This window comes from Ascaphus truei, chromosome 7 (assembly GCF_040206685.1).
Source record: "Ascaphus truei isolate aAscTru1 chromosome 7, aAscTru1.hap1, whole genome shotgun sequence".
Taxonomy (NCBI): Eukaryota; Metazoa; Chordata; class Amphibia; order Anura; family Ascaphidae; genus Ascaphus; species Ascaphus truei.
In genome coordinates, this window is record NC_134489.1 from 97,537,380 (window position 1) to 97,562,806 (window position 25,427).

The following is a 25,427-nucleotide window of genomic DNA, read 5'->3' on the forward strand; positions in this document are numbered from 1 at the left end:
GGCTTACATAATCTCCCGTGTAAGACACCTTAATTTGTTATTTTAACCCCAAGTTAAAGATAATTGTACAGACAGGTTTTGACTTTGCCTCTTGTAATAATTCGATGCAGTTTTGCCAATTGGCACCTTTCATCCCAAATCAACATACAGTATATACAGTTATTTTCTTGAAGTCTGTTTTCTGATAATTTATGGGAGCTGCGTGTATTATACTGTGGAGAAGGAACCGAGCCAGGATACAATTACCTCTCATTAACAGATTCCACATCAGCTTCCCTGTCACGATCTCGTCTGATATATTACTTCCTTTATAGAACATACTGTACACACATATAGTGTAAGGTGGGAAAGGAGCGCGTGTTGCTGGGACTCAGGTTTCTACACGCAGACACAAAGACATCCTAAGGTTAAGACATACGCACAAATAATATTGCACAATATTTCATAGCAAGACCAAAACAATTCACCAACATCTTCCAGATGGGCTCATCTGATGGCACTCTCTTGGGTTAGAGCGCCCACCCCTCCGAGACCTCTTAATTACTAAAACGTCTCATTTGTACCGCTGTAGAGCAGCAATTTCCAACCCGGCACAAATGAGATGGTTTTTATTTAGATCTTTGGGAAACCGGAACTTTAATGGTTCCACCAGGACATCTGCTCACCTTGCATTTAACATGTAGTGCTATTAAAAACAATGGTTAATAGCTATAGAAAAAAAATATTACAGAGCACACTCAAATGTCCAACAAATCACTGGTATTTAAAAAAAGTGTGTACAGTTGAATAATACAATAAGTGTGTCTATATGGAACTGACCGTACAGCACATAAATACATTTACAAACCAGATGAATTAGTGCAGCGCTTACAATCTAATTTGATGCCTGAGCCTCAGTATGATAATATCACAAGAGTCCGACAATGGGATCAAAACACAAACTCCCTCTTCAGTGTTTGTGGACTAACTGGGCGTAGACCAAGGTGCTTGTGGGCATACTGTATAAGGCAGGGCAGGTAACATTCCCAAAAGGGAGGGATGACTCCAGGGTAAGGTGACTGGTGCTTAAAATCATTCTCCTTTAGGAAAGGTTACGAGTTGTGTGTTTATTTTTTTTTTGCTAGACCTCAGGCTCACTTGCTTTATCTGCACATCTAGCAGACATGCAATCACAGATCTGGGTTTGAGCATCGCAATTAAAGGCACTGTGTGAAACTATGGGAGAAATAAAACATTCAGGACAGATTGGAAGATATTGGAATGTAGTGATTGAGCATGAAGGTTGATCTAAATTACAGGCGTACTGTTCTGAGACCTCATCTATGTTGGGTGGCAGTTCCAATGAAAAATCTCCTCAAACCATTAGATATCGTGCAGGTTTGTAGTCATTTTACATCTGAATGGCTTTCTAAAGTTGGTGAAAATGTTCACCTTGTTTAGTAGTTATTGAGATCCAAGTGAACCAAAACAAATGTCAAAATTGCATTAGACCGACCATCTTTCGAAATGTTGTGAGCAAAAAGGATTTACCAGGAATTGGCAGCAACACAGACTCTTCCATAAGGTCATCTTAATGTAGAATTCTCTTGCCCCGTTGTACACACACGCAACGAGCTTAATTTTAACCTCCCGGGCACTTAATACTGTATTTCAAACGCTTGGACTGCTGTGTTAATCCTTATCATCCTAATGTATGGGTGGAGAGGAAAATAAAATGTGTTCAAATAAGAATAAAACAATGATCATGTAACATGCAAAAAAAAGAGTTTTAAACTATATTTACTATAAACCATTTAATATAAAATAGGAATGAACCCCCAGAGATAAATAAACTGATAGCAATGACATAGAAAATAATGCATATGCATTTACCCCCTTACCCATATACCCTATAATATTTACACTTCCATGTATTCCGTCTGTCTGTCTGTCTTCCAACACATTGTAATCTAATCAGGGCATGATCTCCTCTCCCCAGCTGTGTCACACACCCATCATTACTTTCCCTGTATTATGTTTTGTGTGTTATTTCAGTAAAGCTGCGTAAGTTGTTAGTGCTAAATACAGTAGAAATAAAACTACAGTACAACACCACACAGGGACAAATAAAATATGCCATGTAGTGATCTTAGTGAGGAAGGGATAAAAGAGCACACATGCATCAAAAAAGGATGCTGTGAGTGTGTACGTATATAATACAGACACATATTACAGGGTATGAGCAAAACGTTCATCCAAGTTCGTACATGTGACAAACTTCCCCATGAACATAACAGGTAACATTCTTGCCTGAAATCAGAACAAGTCACTGGAAAAGAAAGCAAATTTATCATAGGAAATTCTGTTTTCCAAAATTGCCCGTTTTCACTGCAACCTTGGCTAGTTTCACAAAATTCATAGCAAAAACCCTGCATTTCTATCATTTGAAAAACACTTTTTGTTGGTGCATCTGAGGGGAAATAAAAGAATGTTTGGCAATTTTGCACTCAATTAACCACACACACCTTTTTGGATGAATTTATAATAATGAAGCAATAAAATTCAGCACTCATAAAAAATTGAATATAGAATTCTGCAATGTAATTTTCAAGTCATTTTAATAAACCCCACCCAACAAATTTACTGCTCCATTTCTCAGCCATGCACAGACTGCGAATGATATAGTGAGTAGCCTTAGGGCTATGATGTGTAGATAATGCGCTCCCACTATTCATACTGTATCTGTGAGTATTTAAACAGGAGCATTGATCTGTATGTGATACTGGGAAGAAAATCTGAGAACGAACGACTGCTTCTCACCAGTGTTATCGCCTGAAGAATCTTCTCACCCTGTAAGTGCATCAGATAGAAATGTCTTGTTGAATTTGTATTTAAAATAAGAGATTAATGTAACCAAGTATAGTCCTTTTCTCTAGCATCTAGAATATTAGCACCGTGGCCCATTTGGTGGCTGTACTGTGTGTATGTACAGTGTGTGTGTGTGTGTGTGTGTGTGTGTATATATCTACAGAGTGTGTGTGTGTGAGTGTGTGAGTGTGTGAGTGTGTGAGTGTGTGAGTGTGTGAGTGTATATATATATAGTGCAGAATAAATGAGTTCTTCAGTATTAGGTGATACCTTTTTTATTTGGACTAACAATTTATGTCATAGGACAAGCTTTCAAGAGTTTTCCTCTCTTCATTATGTCAGCAATACGATGAAAAAGAGAGGAAAGCTCCCAAAAGCATGAGCGATTTCATGCACATGCAGGCGAGCCAGCGTCCGCGATCGGGGGGAGGTGGGGCAATGACGTCGCTGGGCCAATCGCCCGCGACGCACCAACGTCAACGTCACGGCGACATTGATGCTGCTTCGCGCTGATTGGATGTTTTCAGCCGACAGCGCGCTGAAAAACAATTTTGGCTGTCGGCTGAAAAATCATTCTCCTGAGCACGCCTGCGGACGCTCGCGTGAGCCCCCTTCTAAAGACATCCTCATTGAGGATGCCGGGGCTCAGCGTGGAGCGTCCATGCAGCTCAGAGCTGCTTGTCCTTCTATGGACGCAGCCTTAGGTTGGGTCCTGGGAGGAACTGTAGCCAAAGGGGGAACTGCTGCAAGAGAGACATGCTGAAAACCTGTCCTGTTACGTTGTGTCTGCTTGTGTGCAATAAAAGCAAGCATCCTGTTTAAAAGTTCTTGGCGCCCTGTTCTACTTATTATACATCTACTCCTCACTACAGCCTGGATCCACTGGACAAGCCGTGAGACCAAAGGTAAAACTGACTGAGCTATACTATGCTGGTAGAAATCCTGTCAGCAGAGTAGAAAGAGACTGAATACGTGTACACCCTATCTCCTGCACCCGGGAGGGGGATAGGGGTGTTACACGTGTAGCCAGGTCACCTTTTTCTCCCTGGAGACCCCCCTTCCCTGGCGCAGCTCGATCGCGGGTACTGAAAAACCCGACTGCTGCTTCCAAGGGTGGGGGCTGGAGCAGGGAGCAGAGCGGTTTCTCCTGCCTGCGGCCGGTTGCCGGGGACGCGATTGGGCCGTTGCTAAGGCCGCGATCGCATCTCTAAGGTCCCGGCGGCCGCAGAGCAGGGTGCCGCCATTACTCCACCACTCGCGCATGCGCAGTGATCGCGAGAGTGTAGGAACTAGCCAGGAGAGTCGCGCGAGAGGTAGGGAGAGATTGCGGCGGCCATTAGGAGCTAGTGCAGGCATAGGAAAGGCGCGCACGCGGTCCCTATGTGCTGTTGGGCTCCATGGGACTACAACTCCCATGGGGCATAGCGAGGCAGGCACCAGGTGCCTGATAGGAGCCAATAGGGCTGTAGGACTGCCCTGGAGGGATATAGATACATTTCGCGGGCTTGGAGTACGGCAGTCAGAGTCAGGAGCCCAAGGAAGGAAGGAGGTAGGGTGCAGGAGCCGGAGACTCCCTGCACTAAGGCCCTAGCTAACCCTGTATTACCCCAGGTTAGTGAGTGTTGCCAGGGATAGTCTCAGAGAGGGACCCTGTCACTCATGGTAGTCAGAGCTGGGGAATAGCCAGGGATAAGGGGGCTGAGGTTAGTCTGCAGAGCGTTGCGGCAGGCGTTTAGGTGAATTAGTGGCACGAGACAGCTGGGGGGTTCATAGCGGTAACCAGTCCGGGGAGCCATAGCCCAGGGTCCGTGTTGCGAGTGGCGAGGCCACTGGGGGGGGTTCATAGCGGTAACCAATCCGGGCAGCCATTGCCCAGGGCGGCGTTGCGCATAGTACGAGGCAACTGGGGGGGGGTTCATAGCGGTAACCAGTCCGGGGATCCATGGCCCAGGGCCCGTATTATGAGTAGGGTGGGTACAAGACCTACCTATATAGGATAGGCAACCCCGAATGCCCTAGGAGATTGACCCTTAAGCCACCATAGGTTGCTGTATTTATAGGGACGGCCTATAGTGCAGCACGTGTCCCTTATGTAGGTAGGGACACAGAGAAATATCGTTGTTCCCGTGAAGCTTTGGGGTCCACGTTGGGGTCCACAGAGACTGTTCCGGAGTGGGACCGCTCGAGCGGTCCACGTACAAGGAGTGCAGTGGAGGATCAGAAGGAGGCATCGCTCGACTGATCCTTTTAGAAGCTTGTTGCTGACCCGAGCACCGGAGTGCTCGGCAGGTATTATGTCATCACATGTGCACCAACAGGCCTAGAGGTTTTAGTGACTGCGCAGTCACCCAGTGACTATCTCTGTAGGAGTACGGGACATTGGGTGGGGTTCTTGGGACACTGGGTGGGATCACCTGGTGTCGGGGAATCGTCCTGCGAGACGTCACTGTCAGTGTCCCCTCGTGAGAGGGACACAGGTTATTATTATTCTTTGTAGTAAAGTCATTAGTTATAATATAAATCACTGTGTGTGTGGTTTCTGATTGGGTTCCTATGTAGGGTCATTCTACACTTCCCTAGAATCCTACATAGGTGGAGGCGCTGAACCAAGAAACGTTCCAGAGGATTCACCCCAGGCTCTCATTAGCGGAGGCTCAGACCTCCTGTGAGCCTGCAGGTATACGCACCACACCGGTAACACTACATGTTCTACTCACCCACACTATATATGAGATTGGGTGGGGTGGAATACCCGTTACACACGTATACATATATCAAATGGAAATATTACTGTGTGCTCATTTGCATGTCTTAGACAGGTCTGTAACCCTGCTTTCACCATTATCACCCAGCATACGGTGCTTCCACTGCAGCAAGGGATTCTGGGAAATGACATGCAAATGAGCACACAGTGCCACCTTTTGCTTCAAATCCATTTCAACATGGACCTCTATAAGCTTATGCTTGCTGCATTACACAGCTTTTCAGGACAGCCTGAGTTAAGATGCATAGCCAGTAAACCTACTCACAGACAGCTGTTTCGACCTTTTGGGTCTCATCAGTGTGAGGCTGGTTATATTGGCTTTGCTATTTGAAGCTTGGATAGGATATATATGACTCTGGCCATAAAAAGAATGATCTGAAGGTGGCCATACTCAAAGGTAATCTTAGAACACCGAAAGAGAGACGGTTGCATGAATACAAATGTATTAAACTGTTCGGGACACTGACCAGTGGTCTAAACTGAGACAGCAGTTTCATGAGCCACTACACAATAGAACTCTTCCCATGAGTGCTAAATCCCATGTCTATGAATACTGCGCTATATGAATGTACACACAGCTGTCTCTTACACATACAAATGTACAATTTAATTCTATCCCTATATACCAATAGGGACTACATAGTATCCACACACATTTATAGTAATGCAACACCCTCTTACATTTCAACACCATTGGTATAAACTCCCCCTCCACACACACATTGTAAAGCGCTGTATACACTGTGGGCGCTTTTTAAATTTATATATACACACATACACATACACACACACTCTTACAACACAAACATTCAGGGACAATTTAACACCTAAAGTCATAAATCATACTGCACAGGGGGAGGGATAGTTTCACCCACAGATAACATTCCAGCCTGTTTTAAAGTAAAACTTCTCTTGCTTTATCCATTATAACACCGCCCGAAGAGGAGATCAGTGTATCTCGAAATCTCGCACAAATAAAAGCATTTCGTTAGCCACAGAACGGTATAGAGTATTTATTTTTTATTTTATATATATATATATATATATATATATATATAACACAATGGCGCATACAAATAATCACTTAAATTAAACAAATAATATACTAAACTATCCCTATCTTAATGCAGCCAAAAATCCAAGAGCCCCACACTGCATCCCTGCAGTAGAAATGTTCAAAAAAGGACCCAAGCGAAAAAAGAAAAAGAGAGAAAAATGAAACAACAACGTGTGAGGTTCTTATTGTGCGTTAAATTAGGTGTAATATTAATAAACAAAAGACAGAGAAGCCCAATGCTACATCCAATATGACAAAAATACACAGTGAAATACTTATATATTCTCTTGAAAAGGGTCATTTAGTTAAGCCCTTTGGCCAAAGCATTACAAGCCTGCAAGCCACATCCAGGCATGACCAGTGAGCAGGTCCTAACACTACCTGATGACAATTCTACTTTTTCCTCTATTTGGAGGGAGAATGACCACATTGGGCCTGTCCAAACACTGGAACATGAAAAAGACCTGCTAACTTAGAAAGTGGGGAGGGGCGAGCTTGAACCCTGGGGGGGGGGGGGGGGTCACTAACCTCCAAACAACTGATAACAGCTAAAAAAATAAGGTTAATAAACAAACAAATTCCCAGCAAGCTCAAGAAACCCCAAAACCCACCACATTGTATATAGGTCATGTTTGCATAATGGGTGATTTTAGATATCCAGACACAGACTGGGGCAATTAGATTAGCATTACAGCAAAAGGAAACAGGTTTTTGGGGGTGTTTAAAGATAATTATATGACCCAAATTATTGAGGAACCAACCAGGAGAGGGGCAATACTGGATTTGGTCATATCAAACAATGTAAAAGTAATACCCAAATGTTCCAGGACTTGAATATTTGCTAACAATGATCATAACATGGTCTCATTTGAAATAAATGATCAAAAAACAGATTACTTGGGTTCAACAAAATCCTTAAACTTTTAAAAAGGCAGTTTTTATTAAACTGAGGACTAATCTACAAGTAATACATTGGGATGATGCTTTTGCAGGGAAAATGTAGAAGATAAATGGGCAGTCTTTAAAACATTGTTAGAAAAGCCCACTCATCGGTGTATACCCTTGGAAATCAGTCAAAACCAATGTGGCTAAATAATCAGGTAGGGGAGGAAATGGAAAAGAAGAGGCAGGCGTTTAGATTCTTTAAGTCAGAAGGGACGGAGACATCGTATCAGAATTCTAAGGAATGTAACAAAAATTTCAAAAGGGCAATCAAATTAGCAAAAATGGATAATGAAAAAAGGATTGCAATAGAAAGTAAGAACCACCCTAAAACGTTCTTTAAGTACCTTAACAAAAAAATAAGAAAAGAAAATATAGGACCCTTTCAGTGTGAGATGGGCAGGCAGATTTTTAGAAATAAGGGGAAAGCAGAAATATTAACTAAATTCTTTATCTCTGTGCTTACCAGGGAAGGACCAATTTCAATTGTAGTGCCGCAGGAGGAAGCCACAACCTCCATATTAATGAACAATTGGTTAACTGAGGAAGACGTTCATAGACAGCTTGAAAAAATTAAAGTAAATAAGGCACCTGGCCCCGATGGCATACATCCAAGAGTTCTCAAGGAGTCAAGTTCAGTAATAGCCAAATCATTACATTTAATATTCAAGGACTCGATTTCCACAGGCTCAGAACCACAAGATTGGCGTAAAGCAGATGTGGTGCCTATATTTAAAAAGGGAGCTAGATCACAACCGGAGAATTACAGACCTTTAAGCCTGACTTCAATAGTGGGGAACCAATTGAAGGTTTAATTCGGGATAATATTCAGGAATACCTAATGGAAAACAAAATTATAAGTAACAATCAGCATGGATTTATGAAGTGTATATATAGATCATGCCAAACTAACCTTATTTGTTTCATTGAGGAGGTAAGTAGGAATTTAGACCAGGGTAATGCAGTTGATGTGGTCTACTTAGATTTTGCAAAGGCTTTTAATATGGTTTCACACAAGAGGTTGGTGTACAAAATAAAGCAAATTGGACTCAGTAAAAATATAGGCAAAATACAAAAAAACAGTGCACAACGCTCATAGTATAGTAAATTTTAGTAAAACATATGCAACCAAAAAAAGGGGGGGGGATAAGTAATCTGCATACATCAATTCAAAAGGTAGGACCTTCCAAGTTCTATCCAGCCCATTCTAAAGGCCACTATATTGACACCTTTTTTACTATGGTTAATAATGAGTTCAGTCAATTAGTGAAATCATTTAAGACTGGGGATAGGAAACACAATTTCAGTAAGACAGAAAACCTGGCTTTGAAGTTTCTGAAGGATAATAAAAACCTCATTATAAGACAAGCAGACAAAGGAGGGGGGGTGGTCCTACAAGATCATAGGGACTATGAAAAGGGGGCGCATCGGCTTATGTACGATGAAACCTTTTATAAAAAAAATTGAAATTACCCGACTAATGAGTATAAAATTATTTTGAAAGAACTACTTGACGAGGCACTGGTAAAAACAGTTATCTCAAAACCTGAATTTGCTTTTCTTTTTGTAGTGTTTCCGAAAATTCCGATTTTTTTATTATCTACCGAAAACGCTTAAGTCTGTCTCAAACCTGCCAGGAAGACCAATTATTTCCGGCATCCGGGCCCTTACCTCAAACTTTCATTCTTACAGATTTATGTGGGAGTGCTCCCCTCCTACATAAAGGATTCCACTGCTGATCCAAATTTGTTTTCCAATTTTGAGTGGAAAAAAACATATAGATGGATTACTTGTGATGTCCAGGCCCTATATACCCACATTCCACATGATAAGTGACTGGACTTCCTTTCTGGAAGGAGACCCTAAGCTACATGAATTGAACAGGGAATTCATCCTTGACTCGATAGGATTCATATTGAAGCACAATTATTTCCTCTTTCTCGCTGTTTTTCCTTCAGGTTTGCGGAACTGCTATGGGGACACAATTTGCCCCCAGTTTCACAAACCTGTATATGGGAAAGTGGGAAATGCAGACAATCTGGTCCAATAACCCATTCAGCAGTAATATCATTGCTTGGTGTCGCTATATAGACGATATCTTATGCGTATGGGAAGGTGATCTCGAGTCAGTGAATTAATTCCTTGTTTATCTAATAATTATGATAATAATTTGATCTTCATCCATTTATCTGACTCACAAGTGGTTGATTTTTTGGATCTTAGACTAACTGCATCTGAGGATGGTAAAGTAAGTACAAAAACCTTTTTCAAAGATGTAGATTCAAATAATCTGTTACTAGCAACAAGCAATCGCAAACGTTCCTGGATTAGTAACATCCCGGTGAGCCAGTTCATAAGGATTAGAAGAAATAATAGCAAGGATGAGGATTTTGAGGCACAGGCTAATAAACTATATGAAAGGTTTATTCAAAGAGGTTAGCCAATCATAACATTGAATGAAGATTTGACCAGAGTTAAAGACATGGATAGGAGCTTGATGCTTACACCAAAAGTTAAGAAACCCGACAATATCTCTAATAATAAAGTAGATGTAGCTTTTATTACTTATTTCAACTCTGTAAACAAGAAAATAGAAGCCATTTTGGGAGACATTGGGGCATACTCTGCAAATGACCCTGTCTTGAGCAATTATATTGCAAAGTCTCCCAAGTTTATTTACAGGAAAGCACAGAATTTGAATAACACATTAGCCCCCAGTGATATAGGGATCAATCCAGAATCAGTGGTTAACAATATATGGTTAAATAAGAAACCTTCGGGATTTTTTTCCTGCAGTAGATGTTCTGTCTAAGTTTCTACATCCAGAGAAAAAAATGTTCACCACTAAGTCTACTAATGAGTCTTTTGAGATTAGCGACGTTATTTTCTGCAATTCAACAAATATAGTGTATCTCTTGGAATGCCCTTGTGGCTTCCAATATGTGGGTGGCACGAAAAGACATCTCAAAATTTGTGTGCAAGAACACATTAGGAACATTAAATTTGGCTATGTTAAACATAGCGTGTTGCGGCATTATTTGTCGCATCACAATAAAGATCCTTCATCGTTAACGTTTAAGGGTTTCCAATGTGTCCCCCGTAGCAGAAGGGGGGGAGATAGAGTTAAAGACCTTTCGGCTAAAGAATCCTTTTGGATCCACAAATTGGATACCTTAACCCCTAAAGGATTGAATGAGGAGATAGATGACTGGTCTTTGTACTGATCTCACTATCTCAATGTAATTGGATACATTTAGTACCTATTATCTGTTCTCCCCCGCACTTTGCATTTTTCACCAGTATTCTCTGCTTTGAGTCTCATGTGCTTTGTTTTTCTGTAATATGTTAGACCTCTGTTACATGTAGGATAATTTTTGTCAGTTACATATATCTCTTTTAGTATGCTGTTTTAATGTATGTTTGTTCTTCTATTTCAGCACTTTTTTTGCGTCATTGTGCGTCGTTATATATTTTTATTTATTATTAAACTGTCTATGTTGTTAAATATATGTTTAATATGTGCTACTTCATCGTGGCTGTAATTATAGTTGCAGCTGTGATGTCACCTTCAGCTTCCACCCGATTGGATTGATACATTTTTGTGTCCGTCCAATCTGTGAGGTGGAGTGGGTATTTAACTCACCAGAGCACTCTGCAATAATTTGCCCTGATGTAGTGTTTTTTAACTACGAAACGCGTAGGATTTTATTGTTGCTATTTTTGATTGATCTATTGACATCCAGTTCAGCCGTGCAGTCAGTATCACGGACTTTTGGCTCTCTTTCACAAACGAGTGCCTCTATGCAATCTTTGTCATGTGACGTCATCTCTTGTTGACGAGACTTGCCGGTTGCTTCCGACTGAAGTTTCAGTGTACCTTGACTGTACGCGCCTCACCGGGACCACCACTTCCAGCAGGTTGGACTTATCTGCTCTACATGCGCAAGATCGGGTCACGCTGGTAGTGACACCGTATGGTGAAGTGCTGTTGTATATCCGGTGGCATTACAACGCTTGCAGCCCTTGAGAGGATTGACTCCCTGCATTACGGGGCTGCCTATGTGGATTGGGACACCTTGGAGACACGTGTACTGAGGAGGATTTCTTGTGCCCATTTGTGTGGGGTTACCTACCTCGAAGACAGGAGTTGTCTTATAAAGATCCACATCGGGTGATCGGAAGCTGTGAATTTCCTGACTGAGCGGATTCCTGTGTTGGCAACGCATGTCTTGACACATGAAATGCCTAATACCTTTTGAATTGATGTACGCAAATTACTTAGAAAAGACATTCTTAGAAAAGACACTCCTTAGAAAAGACATTCTGGAACTAGAGAGAGTGCAGAGAAGAGCCACCACATTAATAAAGGGGGTGGACAATCTAATTTACGAGGAGAGGCTAGCTAAATTAGGGTTATTGCTTTAGAAAAGAGGCGTTTAAGATGGGATATGATAACTATATACAAATATATTTGGGGACAGTACAGAGAGCGTTCAAAAGAACTATTCATCCCAAGGGCAGTACAAAGGACTTAGGGGCATCCCTTTAGGTTGGAGGAAAGAAGATTTCACCAGCAACAAAGGAAAGGGTTCTTACAGTAAGGGCAGTTAAAATGTGGAATTCATTACCCATGGAGACTGTGATGGCAGATACAATGGATTTGTTCAAAAAAAGGTGGTACATCTTTTTACAAGGGAAAGTATACACGGATATACCAAATAAGTCAACATGTTGATCCAGGGAGTAATCAGACTGCCAATTCTTGGAGTCAGGAAGGAATTTATTTTTCCCCTTATGAGATATCATTGGATGATATAACACTGGGTTTTTTTGTTTGCCTTCCTCTGGATCAAAAAGTATAGATATTGGATAAAGTATATGTTGTCTAAATTTAGTATAGGTTGAACTTGATGGACGTACGTCTTTTTTTAACCTCATTTACTATGTAGCTGAACTATTGTTAGAAATGTAAGAAAATATTTGAAATATTTTGAAATACTTTGGACACCCCCACCTGGGCAACGCCGGGTGATTCACTAGTATTTACTAAGCGGTGCTGTTGCATAAGGCGCCCTTTGGCAACGAATGTTGAGTAGGTTAAAAAAGGTGTTATCCGGCATTAGACAGCGTCCTTTGTCATAGCACTGCTTAGTGAAGATGATCCAAAATATAATTAAATAGTGGCTAAAGAGTAAAGTACAAGCCTGGTCTCTACAGGGTCCTGTGTAAAATGATTGAGAGCCCCGGTATAGCAAGAGATTGTTAGAACTACATTGTATAAAAATAACTCAATGATTCCGGCATGGACTTACAACGCTGGGGTTCTGGCTAGGCAGTGTGCGCTAGTAAATTCAATCCCTGGCCCCATCTCATTCACCTTTATTTCTAGTCCCCATATTTCTTATCCCAGAACTAAACAATTCAGAACTGTGTTCTCCACCTCCATAACTCCCTTTAATGTATTTGCCCTCCGTTAAAGAAGCCCCATCTCTATCTCAGTACATTTCCTCCAACCCTATCAAATGTGTTTTTTTTCTTTCTTTTCAGCATCACAAACATGGTTGGGATCGTCCCAAAGAAACAAGCCCCTGGGGTGGATTTTTGTGGCGTTGACAAATATTACTACATCATACGATCTGACCTCAACTGCTACATGCGAGCAGCAAACTTCAACACTGGTGAAGACCTGAATGTCTATAGTCTGCATCCCTCCTGTAGAGATGGGGATCATTATCTGGCTTACCAGGATGACCTCTTCTACATCATTAAAGGCAATTCTTACCGCCGCGTGACCAACATGAATACAGATGAAGGTTCTGTAGTGTACTCTCTACATCCCAATTGCCAGGGAGGTGATCACTATCTGTCTGCCTTTGGCAATTTCTACATCATCTTCCAGAACCGTGGTGTCTACCGTCGCACAACAAACATGAACGAGGATGCAGAGAGCAAGGAATTCTCTCTCCATGGAAGCTGCAAAAATGGACTATATTATTTTGGCACAAGAAATTACTACTACTTTGTGAAGCCTCATGATGAGTGGGGGGTTCAGTACTATAGATGCACCAACTTCAACACTAATGAGGATGCCCAAATATACTCTTTCCATCCCAGTGTCCTCAACTTTCTCCCTGGTGGGTTAGCCCTTACTCAAGGGCCATCTTACGGTGCCTGGGAGTGCATAAAGACCATCTCCAATGATTCAGACACACCAGTTGCCTGGACAAAGAAGATTACTAAGAAGGTTGGGTGCGAGAAGGAGAAGATGTCCAGCATAGAGAATAACTGGAAGGTGTCAGCCACAGTATCCGCCGAGACTGGAGCTTTGGCTGCCACCATTGCCAAGACCCAGTTCTCGGTAACCACCGAATTCGGGGGATGCAGTGTCAACACAGAGAGAGAGAATTGGACCCAGGCCACTGAAGTTGAGGAATCCTTTACCCTGACCCTGCAGCCCAACAAGAAGATGCACATCTGGCAGTACCAGCTTGGCATGGGTAAAGAACCAGTGCTGTACTGCCGTGATATGAAATTTGATGATGATCCTAAACCCCCCACCGAAAACCCACTGCCCCCTGCTGGAAAATAGTTTCCAATGTCTCAGCCCTAACACTGCAGACACAATGTATCAGAGTAATGGGATTTGTTTTCAGAGTTATAGTTAGGATTAACTAGAGGCCAAGGGCTACATTTACTTTATAGCAATCATGATAAATTCTATGTGCATATCAGCGCTTGGTTAGATGTATGTATTGTAGGGCAGGGCTCGGCTTATAAGGTCATTTAAGGAAGGGGATGCAATGTACTGCCCTCATCTGGGAGTGGGGTTAACAATATAGTAGATGCGATGTGTTCCCTATATGTAATAGAAAAGGTTCTAGTTTCGGGAAAATCTCTTACAAACCCTGAATGCCGGTGATTAAAACACTGCAATGTATTTGTTTTGCATTTCTGTACGCTAGGTGGAGTATACATAGGTGTCAGAATGAAATAAAATGGTTACTTCTGATTTTAATAAATAATTTTACTTTGAATCTTGTGTTTTCATTGTCCTTCTCACCTCAGCGGCTTTCTTTCTAGTGTTGCCCTCCTTACCTGGTCACATCAGAATAGTTCTGTACAATGGCAATGCTCAGTGTCTCAGGCATTTACAGGGTGCTGGGTAGGTGCAGGCTGAGCGTGGATGAAAGTATGGAGAGAAAGATGTGTGCCGGGAACTTTTATTTGTTACTAAGTTGTGTGTGTGTGTGGTGTGAAGGTGTGTCACTGAGGTCCCCGAGTGGGACACAGAGGTGTTTGGTGAAGGTGTCACTGTGTGTGTGGGGTGTGTGTGTCCCTGAGGTGTGTCTGGTTAAGGTATGTTACTGAGTTGTATGTGTGGTGAAAGTATATGTCACGGAGTTGTGTGTGTATGTGTGATAAAGGTATATGTCACTGAGGTGGGTGTGTATGTGTGGTGATTGTGAAGGTACTGTATATGTCACTGAGATGTGTGTGTATGTGTGATGAAGGTATATGTCACGGAGGTTCCTGTATATAATGCAGTCCCCAGTGAACTGTACATTTATTTATAGAAGCACTCCCTGCCACGGGAGACCAGGTACTTTTAACACCATTTATATATTACCGGGATCATACATAAGGCAAAACAAGGTAGTAAAAACAAATTGCGTTTATTTTGGTAAACCCACGTACAACAAGAAGAATGACACAAGAAACGGTTAGCACACTTACTGGGGATCTGGGGAGAAATCTAGGCTTTCCTAGTTGCAGGGCGCCCGCTTGGATGAGCTTACCCTGACCGCGATATACACCCGGTTCTCCTGGTCCTCGTTTCGGCTTCAGTTCCCAGCCACGACCGCTACGTTCAATTCTCAGGAGGCAGACTTCCCTAGCTTCAAAACAAAGCCGGTTGATCTGTCATTCGCAACAGAGCAACTTTGAAAAGCCCGCCTTAGCTTCATCGAGACAAGACACTGGATGGTCTGGTTCTCTGCCTCGGCCATCTCATTACATACACTCCGCTAAGCTATCCTTAGTATTGAGGTAGGAGGAGCGACCAATCAGTGTGGGAACCCTATCCCACTAGCCAATAGAAACAGAGGCCCATCTCTTGGCTGACGTTGGAGGAGGGGGCATGTCAAGCAGGCTCGGGATGCCCCATGGGTGGGATATATGAATCGACAAATAGGAAACGTGCCGACATTCTGCTGCTTTCCATGGTCAACCCATTGCCACCTACTGGGCAGGCTCCACTAAGTCTGGCAGAGGGTCCTCCCCGCAAGGGATCTTTGTTCTCCAGACTCAGTACTCCACCCTTCCCCACCCACTTAGCACCCCAACATCTCTCAATATCCCGTCTCCTCTTTGAACTATGGACTCTATGCAGACTTGCTGGCACCTTAAGCAGATACCCTGGCTGACTGCATAGAGCCTTATAATAAATGTATAAAGTACACAAAACATATTTTACATGGGGGACCTTGAGGAGACTAATGACTGTAAGTGATATAGGACTGAGATATCGGGGCTCGAAAACCAGGAGTCTGGGGGACACGGGGCAGCCCCGGTGTAATTCCACTCGTGTACCGGCAAATCATGCCTGCTCACCGGGTAGAATTCAAGTACTACTGGTAGCTCCAGTCCCCGAACTCTTGCAAAAATTTTTTTATTGCAATCTCACCCAAATATCCCAATGGAGAAGAATACTGGCGCACAGCAAAAGAGTGGGTCACCAAGAGGCAAGCTGAAAAATATCCTTTATTGATAAATAAAACAAATAGAAAATCTCCAACGCGTTTCGTGTATGAAAATTCACTTTATCAACGCGTAGGAGGTTTTCTATTTGTTTTATGGATCAATAAAGGATATTTTTCAGCTTACCTCTTGGTGACACACTCTTTTGCTGTGCGCCCGTATTCTTCTCCATTTGCATCAGTTATCCCACTGGGCTGCACGCGATTTGGAACATGTGTGATGCGGACACCATATGAACATTATGTGAGTATTTTGGAATTTTCGTTTACTCATCTACATTGTGAGTCCAGGGTCCATCCCTTTGAAGATAAAATAGGGGCTTCATCAATAGCCCCATCTTCAGGAATTTATTGGCCCCCATTGAGGACTTTACATCTTTATTATCTACAAGTCCCAATCCTTCATGTTCATATTATTGTTTATGTCAATGGATCCAGCACTGGAGAGCATTAATCACTTATTATTTACCCAAATATCCCACCTAAAACTTACACACAGGAAGTTTCATGAGTCGGGGGTAAAGTGAACACGGAAAGAGGAATGGCAGGGGTCACTTTAACTTAGCATGTAATGATACCTGGCACCTGGTTTATAGTGCTAGGTAGCTGCCAGGGACCCACGGGACCCAAGAACAACCAGAGGGCTTAACCTTTATTGTATAGCCGGGTTACCCTTGCCCGTCACACTCCCCTCCCTTTACACAACTGCGCACGCATGCGTCTCTGGTGGCGTCTTCTGCGCATGCGCGATCTCGTGCACCAGCCCTACTTCCGCTATGCATTTAAGTAACCATGAACCTTTTTTTTCCCCCATCAACATTTTTCAAAGGTGCCAGCAAAGAAGTTTCACTTCAAAATTCACATGCATTGGCATACTTTGTAACTTGGGAAATAATAACACACGAGACGTCATCCCCTGGTAGTTTCACATCCTATCAAGGGGAGGTGCAAGACTTAGTTACACATTGAAAAGGATGGAGTGAAATCAGCTTGCAGGAAGGCTAGGATGCAATGAGTACCTGTCGGATGGGCCGGTTGAATGTGAATGCAGGATGCCGTATTGGCAACCCTATGAGAACAGTGGCAGCCAGGCTGCGGATGGAGCAACCCTATGTAGCATAGTCTCCGGCCGCAACTTCTTTTCATCGGCCCGACCAGTGTAAGACCTGTTAGGTGCAGGCAGTGGGTGGGATAATTCCTTCTTAAAGGCTCTGTGTGCTTTTGCAGCCTTGGATTCATTATGTGTATCCAAGGGCAGGCCTTAGCAACAGCCAGAAAGTGCCAGCCTGAGGGGTGGGTACTGATTGGACCACATGCTGGATGTGAGGGCCTATCAGTATCCAGATCTGGTTTGATATGAGTCAGAGTTAGTCACACCCCAGGCTATAAATACTGGCACTTTCCTAAAGTGCGGGTCTCTCTCTCTCTCTTTCATCCCCCTGTGGAGTGAGCACCATCTACCTTCCATCTCACTAGGGGATGTGAGGGAGTCCAGAAGGCCTGGTCTGGGCCTCAAGCCTTAACCAGAGTGCCTTCAATAGGGGAAGCTGGGAGAAGAATGCACCTGCTTTGTACATCTGCTCTGATCCAGAGGATCCATGCTGACTGGAGGCGCTGCACCAAAGAACTAAGGTAACCTGTAAACCTGTCGTGTTCTCCCCACAACACCGCGGAGCACTCAGCCCTCCTGTTGCCAAACAGGTACAGCAAATCACCTAAATGGAGCAGCAGAGAAACAGATGACACCAATCTCACTTAGGGGGGTGGGGGGGGGAGTACAAGGGCTACACCTATGAGACCAGGACCACTTGCATCTCTCTCCCACAAACGTACATTTCCTGTTCCTTTAACAGGTGCTAGCTTAGGACATGCTACTACCTGGAAAACAATAAAGGAAGTCAGGACGCATTTTAACACATATTCCTAATCACACAAATCTATGTACAAGAATCACAATGAGAACCCCAGTCAAAACTCTAAAGAACTTGCTTTTAGAACATACAGTATGTGGTGGCTGTATATAATCTTACAATGACATCACACATCACATTACATGATGGGTATGGGATGGGAGTAACATGAGGGAGCGCACTCAGTTAACACCTAAGGCAATATATCCTCTTATAGAAACTAGTAGTCCTCCAGGAGGGGGCTACACACTCCTTATCAAACTTAAATTCTAAGTACACAGAATAATACACACAGCCGCATGCATTTACCTCTTCACATAATACAACTACAATATCGGACATGATATTATGCCAATAACATATTTACATAATCTAAACTTTATGCAGCTTCAATGGTTCACGACCATACAATGACAGTTGATAGAATCTAGGTAAATCTGGTAGGCCTCTTCCTCTTTAGGAGGAGTTAATGGATGGAACCCACCAGCGAACCACCTTACCCCTCACAAACGCAGTCACTCCTGACGAAGCTAGACCGCGACTAGCGAAACGCGTTGAGTGAATAAGGAGGAAGAAGCCGACAGAACTGGAAACTAGTGACGTCAGAGAAGTGGTGAGCAGAGCGTCACTCCCAGCGGCCACTTTCGGGGGGACACAAGGTGAACCCATTCAGCAAAGACTCACACCGGTATTCAGTGCCGGAGAAAGAGAGACTGTCAAGTAAAGATACCTCTATGTGTCTGTAGGGTACAAACAAATGTGAGTGCCCTTCCAAGGGCATTTTTATTATTGTGTGCAATGTGTATTAAAAAAAAACTTTCTAAGCATAATGCACCATCAGTCCTCGATTCCTCTTTCCTGCTAAAGACTCTACTTCACCTACCACTATCAGCAACGTTCCATTCACTAGCATAGTAATCATTGATTACAAAAAGTACTGTTAACCCATAGTGGTTTGCTGTTATCAACCAACTCCCTCATCTGTTTTGTATGTGTAACCTACGAGGATTGTGGCTGTTCCTTTTTAGAGGCTGAGTGATTATAACAGTTCATATTTGGATATTTGATTATATTCTTGATACTTCTTTCTTCTGTTTCACTGTTTTCACTGCGATATATTATCCCACCTCCAGGTGGTGCTACCATACTGATTTATTTATTTTGTGTTTGGGGAGCGCCAATTAGTCCAGTATTTAGCAACAGGTGCAGTTCGCTTGGACTACGGTGGGGGTGGTTCCAGGTCACTTCTGGCAATCGAGATGTGGCATCCACCACACTAGAAATCTCGCTGCCCAACGCAGAAGGTGTATCGGGGATATCCTTCAGCTCTCGAAGTCTCGAGCTATGGAGATAGTGCATGCCGCTCTCATCACATCCTGCATCGCTGGACAAGTCTCCACCTGAGCCCTGGCAGAACACAGCCTGAAAGTATTCCTTGCCTTGGACTGTTATCACATAAAACCACCTTGCATCTCTGTCCCACAAATGTAGTTTTCCTGTTTCTTTAATACGCGCTAGCTTAGAAAGGGCACATTACTAACTGGACAACAATATAAGATGACAGGACACATATTCCTAAACACACAAACCAATGTACAGGACTCACAGTGAGGACCCCAGTGAAAACTCTGAAGAAAAAAACTCTCTGGGTCTACAAATTAAAAAATTTAGATCCAGAGGGACTCAATATTGACATTAATATTATTTTTTTTTTAAAGATTAATTCCCTTATTTCCATCCCTTGATTTTTGTGCCGTACATAACACCTCCAAATTTAAACTGTGACAACGGAGTGCCGTCTACGTGCACCCATAAAGACCCCATCTTTTTATGTCTAACACACAGATACTGCTGAACCGCCCTCACTGGACACTTCAAACTCCTTAAATTAATCCACACCTCCTTTCCCTTCTGATCAGTTTTAGATCTCCATACAAATATCCTCACTAAATCCCTCCGCCCCCCCCCACCACTATATCCCACCATTGCAAACCACCTTCCACATACCCAGCCCTGCTCACCAGTTCACAAACCCGAAATGCATGAAAATAGGCGAAAGAAAGAACCCTGCCTCAAAATCCGAAAAAACACAGCACCCTTGCTGCCCTTATGATGTACCCTAATAATTCCACTGAAACTGGCTGCCTTGTGTCCTTCACAGAACCTTTACTCCAGCCGGTCAACATTATCCTTATTAAAAAAAACTCCCAGTAACATCCTCCCTTGCATTTCATTTCATGAAATTCCCACTAACTTTCTCCCCATGGTTGCCGCTGAGTTCCCCTCATCCTGCTTGTGCAACAGGAAGGATACCAGTGCATCCCTTGCAGATCCCGTAAAAAACCTCAGTGTTTCTCCTTCCGCAAAAAAAGCCCTCCATTCCTCTCATGCCCGTAAATACGCTCTCCACGTACCCAGTGCTAACGAGTTTCTCACAACATCCGCCACTCTTGCAGTGCCAGCCTCCACAAGAACCTTGGACATAACAGGTCTACCAACACTGCTCCCGGAGCCAGTCTGCTGAACGCTGTGAACTTAAAACGAGATCAAGCATTGGCAGCCGTATTCTGAATCCCTGGAACATGCTTAGCCCTAAAATAAATGTTTCTCCTTAAACATTGCAACAACAAAAAAAAACGGATCGATCGGCAACTTAGCTAGTTACTTATCATTGTGTGGATTGCATTGATGCGCATATTAAAGGGATTTTTTTATTTTTTAAACGGCAGCTTGGACTGCTGCTTTAAATGCCGACGTTGGCCTTTTATTGCATAGTTAAAAAAATAATTGGATGATCAGAATATATTATTGCATAACTCCTGCTGTCTAACAGATGGTACATACCTGTTCAAACATGAGAGCAAATTCAACGTCCTCCTTATTAAACGCTTTGTACGTCCAAGAAGTTTGAAATACACATTCCACTGACACGCTTCTTCCTCTTCATCCCCTGTGCCAGCAAGTCCAAGAAACAAGCCAACAGGTCAAATCAGTGGCATGTCAGAGGACTGAGCAGAGGAAACACAGTGCAAGACAAGGAGAGAGAAATATAAAACAACACAGGAAAGTAAGACAGAGAGAATTAAAAGGGAACATCAAAAAGAAAGGAAAGAGAGGGCTGTAGTGGTATTGTTCCAGGAAAAATGTGTTGTAGGTTGTGATACCTTTTAAAGACAAAGATATCAAGTAGCAGAACGACAGGAACATGCACACACTTGGATACCATTCCTGTCGTGCTGCTACTTGATATCTTTATCTTGTGTAGCCATGTCTGGTTTTGGCTACTAATCTGCCCTGCCTAGCATGTAACTCCTGTTATCAGTGCAGGCAGTGTTAGGCCTAATCCGGGGTTTCCCCTGCAGTGAGCAGGTCCCTTCAGTGACTTGGGGGGGGGGGGGGAGACAAGTCTGTTGTATCTCCCCTAAGAGAGACTGTCCCATGGTAGAGTGCGCGCAGGGCTCTGGCCACCTTCCATCCCCTCCCTTAGGGGAGTGGGAGTGAAGACTATACATCCTACTCTATCAGGGATTAGGAGAATAGTTAGGAATGACCCTTGGGGCACATGCCTGGAGGTTTGAGTCCAGAGACCATCTGTAGGCTGGAGGCCAAGTGTATGCTGACTGTATGCTTTGAGTTGAAGAATAAAGTTGTTCCAATTTATAAAATATGCCCCTACCTCTGAGTACAATCTATCAGGGGGGTATCACCGTGGAACACAAGTGGACTCATTGGCTAACACATTCCTTCTCGGTCTTGCTAGACCTGTCCATGTATCTGAATATACCCCCCCGCAAATAACAATAGCTTCCAATGAACCCTTCTCCTGTTCTTCCCCCTCACTATCCGTCAATCTCCCACTTAATATTTCACATGCTTACACCAGTGTGGACTGCTGCGTTAACTCTTATCCTAATGTATGGGTGGAGCAGAAAGTAAAATTATGTGTACAAATAGGAATAAAACAATGATCATGTAACATGCAAAAAAAGAGTTAAAATTATATTTACTATTAACCATTTATTATAAAATAATAATGAAGCCCCAGATATAATTAAAGTGATAGCAATGACATAAAAAAGGGATCCTGAACCTTAAAGAAATGGGTTATATAATATATTTATGAGGAAATATTGAATGATAATGTATTATAGGGGACAGGCAGGGGCGGGGGCAGATATTTCTTGGCACTGGGGGCCATTCTCTTGTTTCTCCCCTCACTACTTGTCAGTCTCCCTCTGTCTCCATCTTCAAGATCCACCTGAAAAATCATTGTTACAATTAAGCATTTAAACCACCGTAATGTGACCTCATAACCCCTGCATATGAACTTACCCCCTTACCCATGCCCTATAATATTTACTTATCTATGTATTCCTTCTGTCTCTGTCTGTCTTCCAACACATTGTAAGCTCATCAGGTCAGGATCTCCTATCCCCAGCTGTGTCACACACCCATCTCTATTACTTTCCCTGTATTATGTTTTGTGTATGTAGCCCTGTTTCTGACACTCTAAAGAGACTACGGGTAACTGCACGCACCTGTGGCTCCAGGAGATCTGAGCCTCTGCTAGCTGGGAGCCTGGGGTAACACTTATTAGCGCAGCGCCTCCACTTACCCAGGATCCCCGTGATGTGAGATTCCCCTGGGAAAGAAACATATACACACACATATGCTTGTAACTGATTTTACTGTAACGCAATAATAACCTTAGCACTCTATATGGCACCAACACATAACATATACCTTATACTATACACTTATCACTTATCATTAACTCAGCTAACTGGTAATGTCCTTATAATGTGAGTGGCTCAGCCACGCTATTAATGAGTATTGTCCTCTACAGTAGTGGCTCGGCTACGATCTTAATGAGAATGTCTCTGTCCCGTCACCGCGTGCCCCACACACCGTGTCCTTGTACTGGTAGAAAGATTGCTCTGTGTATTTAGGCCTCTGGCCACTCACTAGTGTCCCCAAAGAGTTACGCCTAAGGCGGATCTGCGCCTGTTGACCGGTGTTGGTGCACTTGCTATAAATACCTTCCAGTCACGGCGGTGACCGGTAACAATTTGAAAAGGATCAGCCGAATCCTTGCTTGTCTTTGATGTCCGCAGTGCAGCTGTCTGGTCCCAAACAGCTCACTACCCAAACTTGCTCCGCACACTTGTCCCTAACTGTCTACACAGTAAGGTGACTGATCGCTACCACTATGGGCGTCCCTGCAGCACAGCAGCCTACTGTGACTCAGGGATTCTCCTAAGGGCCTGCGGGGTAAAGCTGTCCTATGCAGGCGGGTCACGGACCCCCTGCACGCACACACCCTCCTCCTTTACCTTCCGGATCCCCTCTGCCTAGCATGGTCTCTCCCCCACGCTTCCCTTTCCTCCTCCTGTAATCCCAGCCTTCTGATTGGCTCCTGACATCAGCTGACTGTCCCAGAGCTCATGGGAGTTGTAGTTTGCTAACAGAGCCTTTTCCCTATTGGTCCGTCGTTCGCGCACTTACACCGCACATGCGCGACCTCTCCGCTCTGTCAGTGCCCTCTGAAAGGTTGCGCAATAACATGGCGGCGCCCTATACTATCGGGCCGCCGCGGTACCTGCACCACTCTCTCCGAGCCCTCACTGCAACCACCTGAGGTAATTAAAACATCCCTACATTCTCCCCCTTGCAGAATCCAACGACCCCACTTGGGTCAACTTACATAACTATACACAAAACGTTATATAATAAAAATGATACAATATACATGATCTTACTTATTTCTTCTAGATCAAATTGGACATTTCATTGAACATTACAGCAACAGAATGCACTCTGCTGCGAGCCCACTGCTGAGCCTCATAATGGGGTGCCCCGAATCTATTATAAGCCATCCTCATTGGAGGTTGACCAGTTCTTTGGCTTCGGCGAAATTGCTCTTCAGCTACCTCCTCGGGAGAGTAGTAAATCTCGTTTGGCATTTCCAATTCTGCCCTTGAGGGGCTTGATAGGTCTACAAAGTCTTTTTGGGGCACAAAGCATGGGCTCTGCGGGTCTAGTGGCTGGCTCACGGGAGTCAGCGTATCTGTCGGTGGACCAAGGGGCTCTTTACCCGTAGCTCCTTCGGGAGATGCCCCCGTGGCCGGAAGGCCCCTTTGAGAGGTTCCCTCCATAGGATTCTCAGAGGTGGCATTTATTACAGTCTCTGGGCCATCCTCTGTACTATCAGCTTCTCCATCGAGTGAAACAGTGGGCACTTCCAATTCGTTGTCCCCTACTTGAGGTATGGGGAGCAGATGATTCCTATGCCATACCTTTACCCGGCCTTCGGAGTCCCTGACGCGGTATACCGGGAGGCCAGGCATCTGTGATTCCACCTCATACACCCCATCTCTCCACCGATCAGCCAGCTTGTGCTTTCCGGGAATGCCCAAGTTACGAAGGAGAACAGCATCCCCCGGGCGGATCTCTTTATGTCGTATCTTGTGATCGGAGCGCCTTTTGTTACTCGCATTTAATTGCGCCGCCGCCTTTTCAGACAATTTATAGGCCTGCTGCAGACTGTCCTGTAACCTTTGTACATATCGAAAGTGCGTTCTGTTGGATACTCCATCGGTAGATATCCGCAGTCGCACATCCACGGGCAGCCTAGCTTCTCTCCCAAACATCAAAAATACGGAGTATACCCTGTAGAGTCGTGTCGAGTACAGTTATAGGCATGCACCAGCGCCTCCACATGCTTGCTCCACTCAGTCTTCTGAGAGCCTTTTAAAGGTCCCCAGCATTTAAGGTCCCCGTTCAGGCATAGCATCCCCTTTGGAGTGGTACGGGGTAGTTCGTGACTTAGCTATATTTAACAACTTCAGCAGTTCTCTAATGAGAGTACTCTCGAAATCCCTGCCTTGATCCGAGTGTAGTCGGTTCGGTAATCCATAATGAATGAAGTATTTCTCCCACAATACTCCAGCCACGGTCACCGCCCGTTGATCTTTGGTGGGGAACGCTTGGGCGTATCTTGTATAGTGGTCTGTAATCACTAGTACGTTACCGATGCCCCGGGTGTCTGGCTCGATACACAAGAAATCCATGCACACCAAATCTATAGGACCAGAGCTTTTCAGCTGGCCCATGGGGTCCGCCCGAGTGGGGAGTGTTTTCCTCTGTATACA

The 25,427-nt window shown here is 43.7% G+C and overlaps 1 protein-coding gene and 1 long non-coding RNA gene across 2 annotated transcripts in view; one reads left to right on the forward strand and one right to left on the reverse strand.

Moving 5' to 3' along the window:
- Nucleotides 1-23,838, reverse strand: part of LOC142499730 (uncharacterized) — a 53,764-nt gene extending 29,926 nt beyond the window's left edge. Inside the window, exons 1-2 of the long non-coding RNA XR_012802726.1 lie at nucleotides 21,121-23,838; nucleotides 20,691-20,810 (exon numbers count right to left, since the gene is read on the reverse strand). This is a non-coding gene — a long non-coding RNA (uncharacterized LOC142499730). The remainder of the gene's footprint in view (nucleotides 1-20,690; nucleotides 20,811-21,120) is intronic.
- Nucleotides 2,686-14,644, forward strand: LOC142499729 (uncharacterized). The gene is made up of 2 exons (XM_075609544.1): nucleotides 2,686-2,831; nucleotides 13,158-14,644. The coding sequence occupies exon 2, from the start codon at nucleotides 13,168-13,170 to the stop codon at nucleotides 14,197-14,199; it is 1,032 nt and encodes a 343-aa protein (XP_075465659.1). The 5' UTR covers nucleotides 2,686-2,831; nucleotides 13,158-13,167; the 3' UTR covers nucleotides 14,200-14,644.
- Nucleotides 23,839-25,427: the final 1,589 nt, after the last annotated feature.

Coding starts and splice junctions, on each gene's coding strand:
- LOC142499729 (XM_075609544.1), top strand. CDS start 13,168: ATGGTTGGGATCGTCCCAAAGAAACAAGCCCCTGGGGTGGATTTTTGT.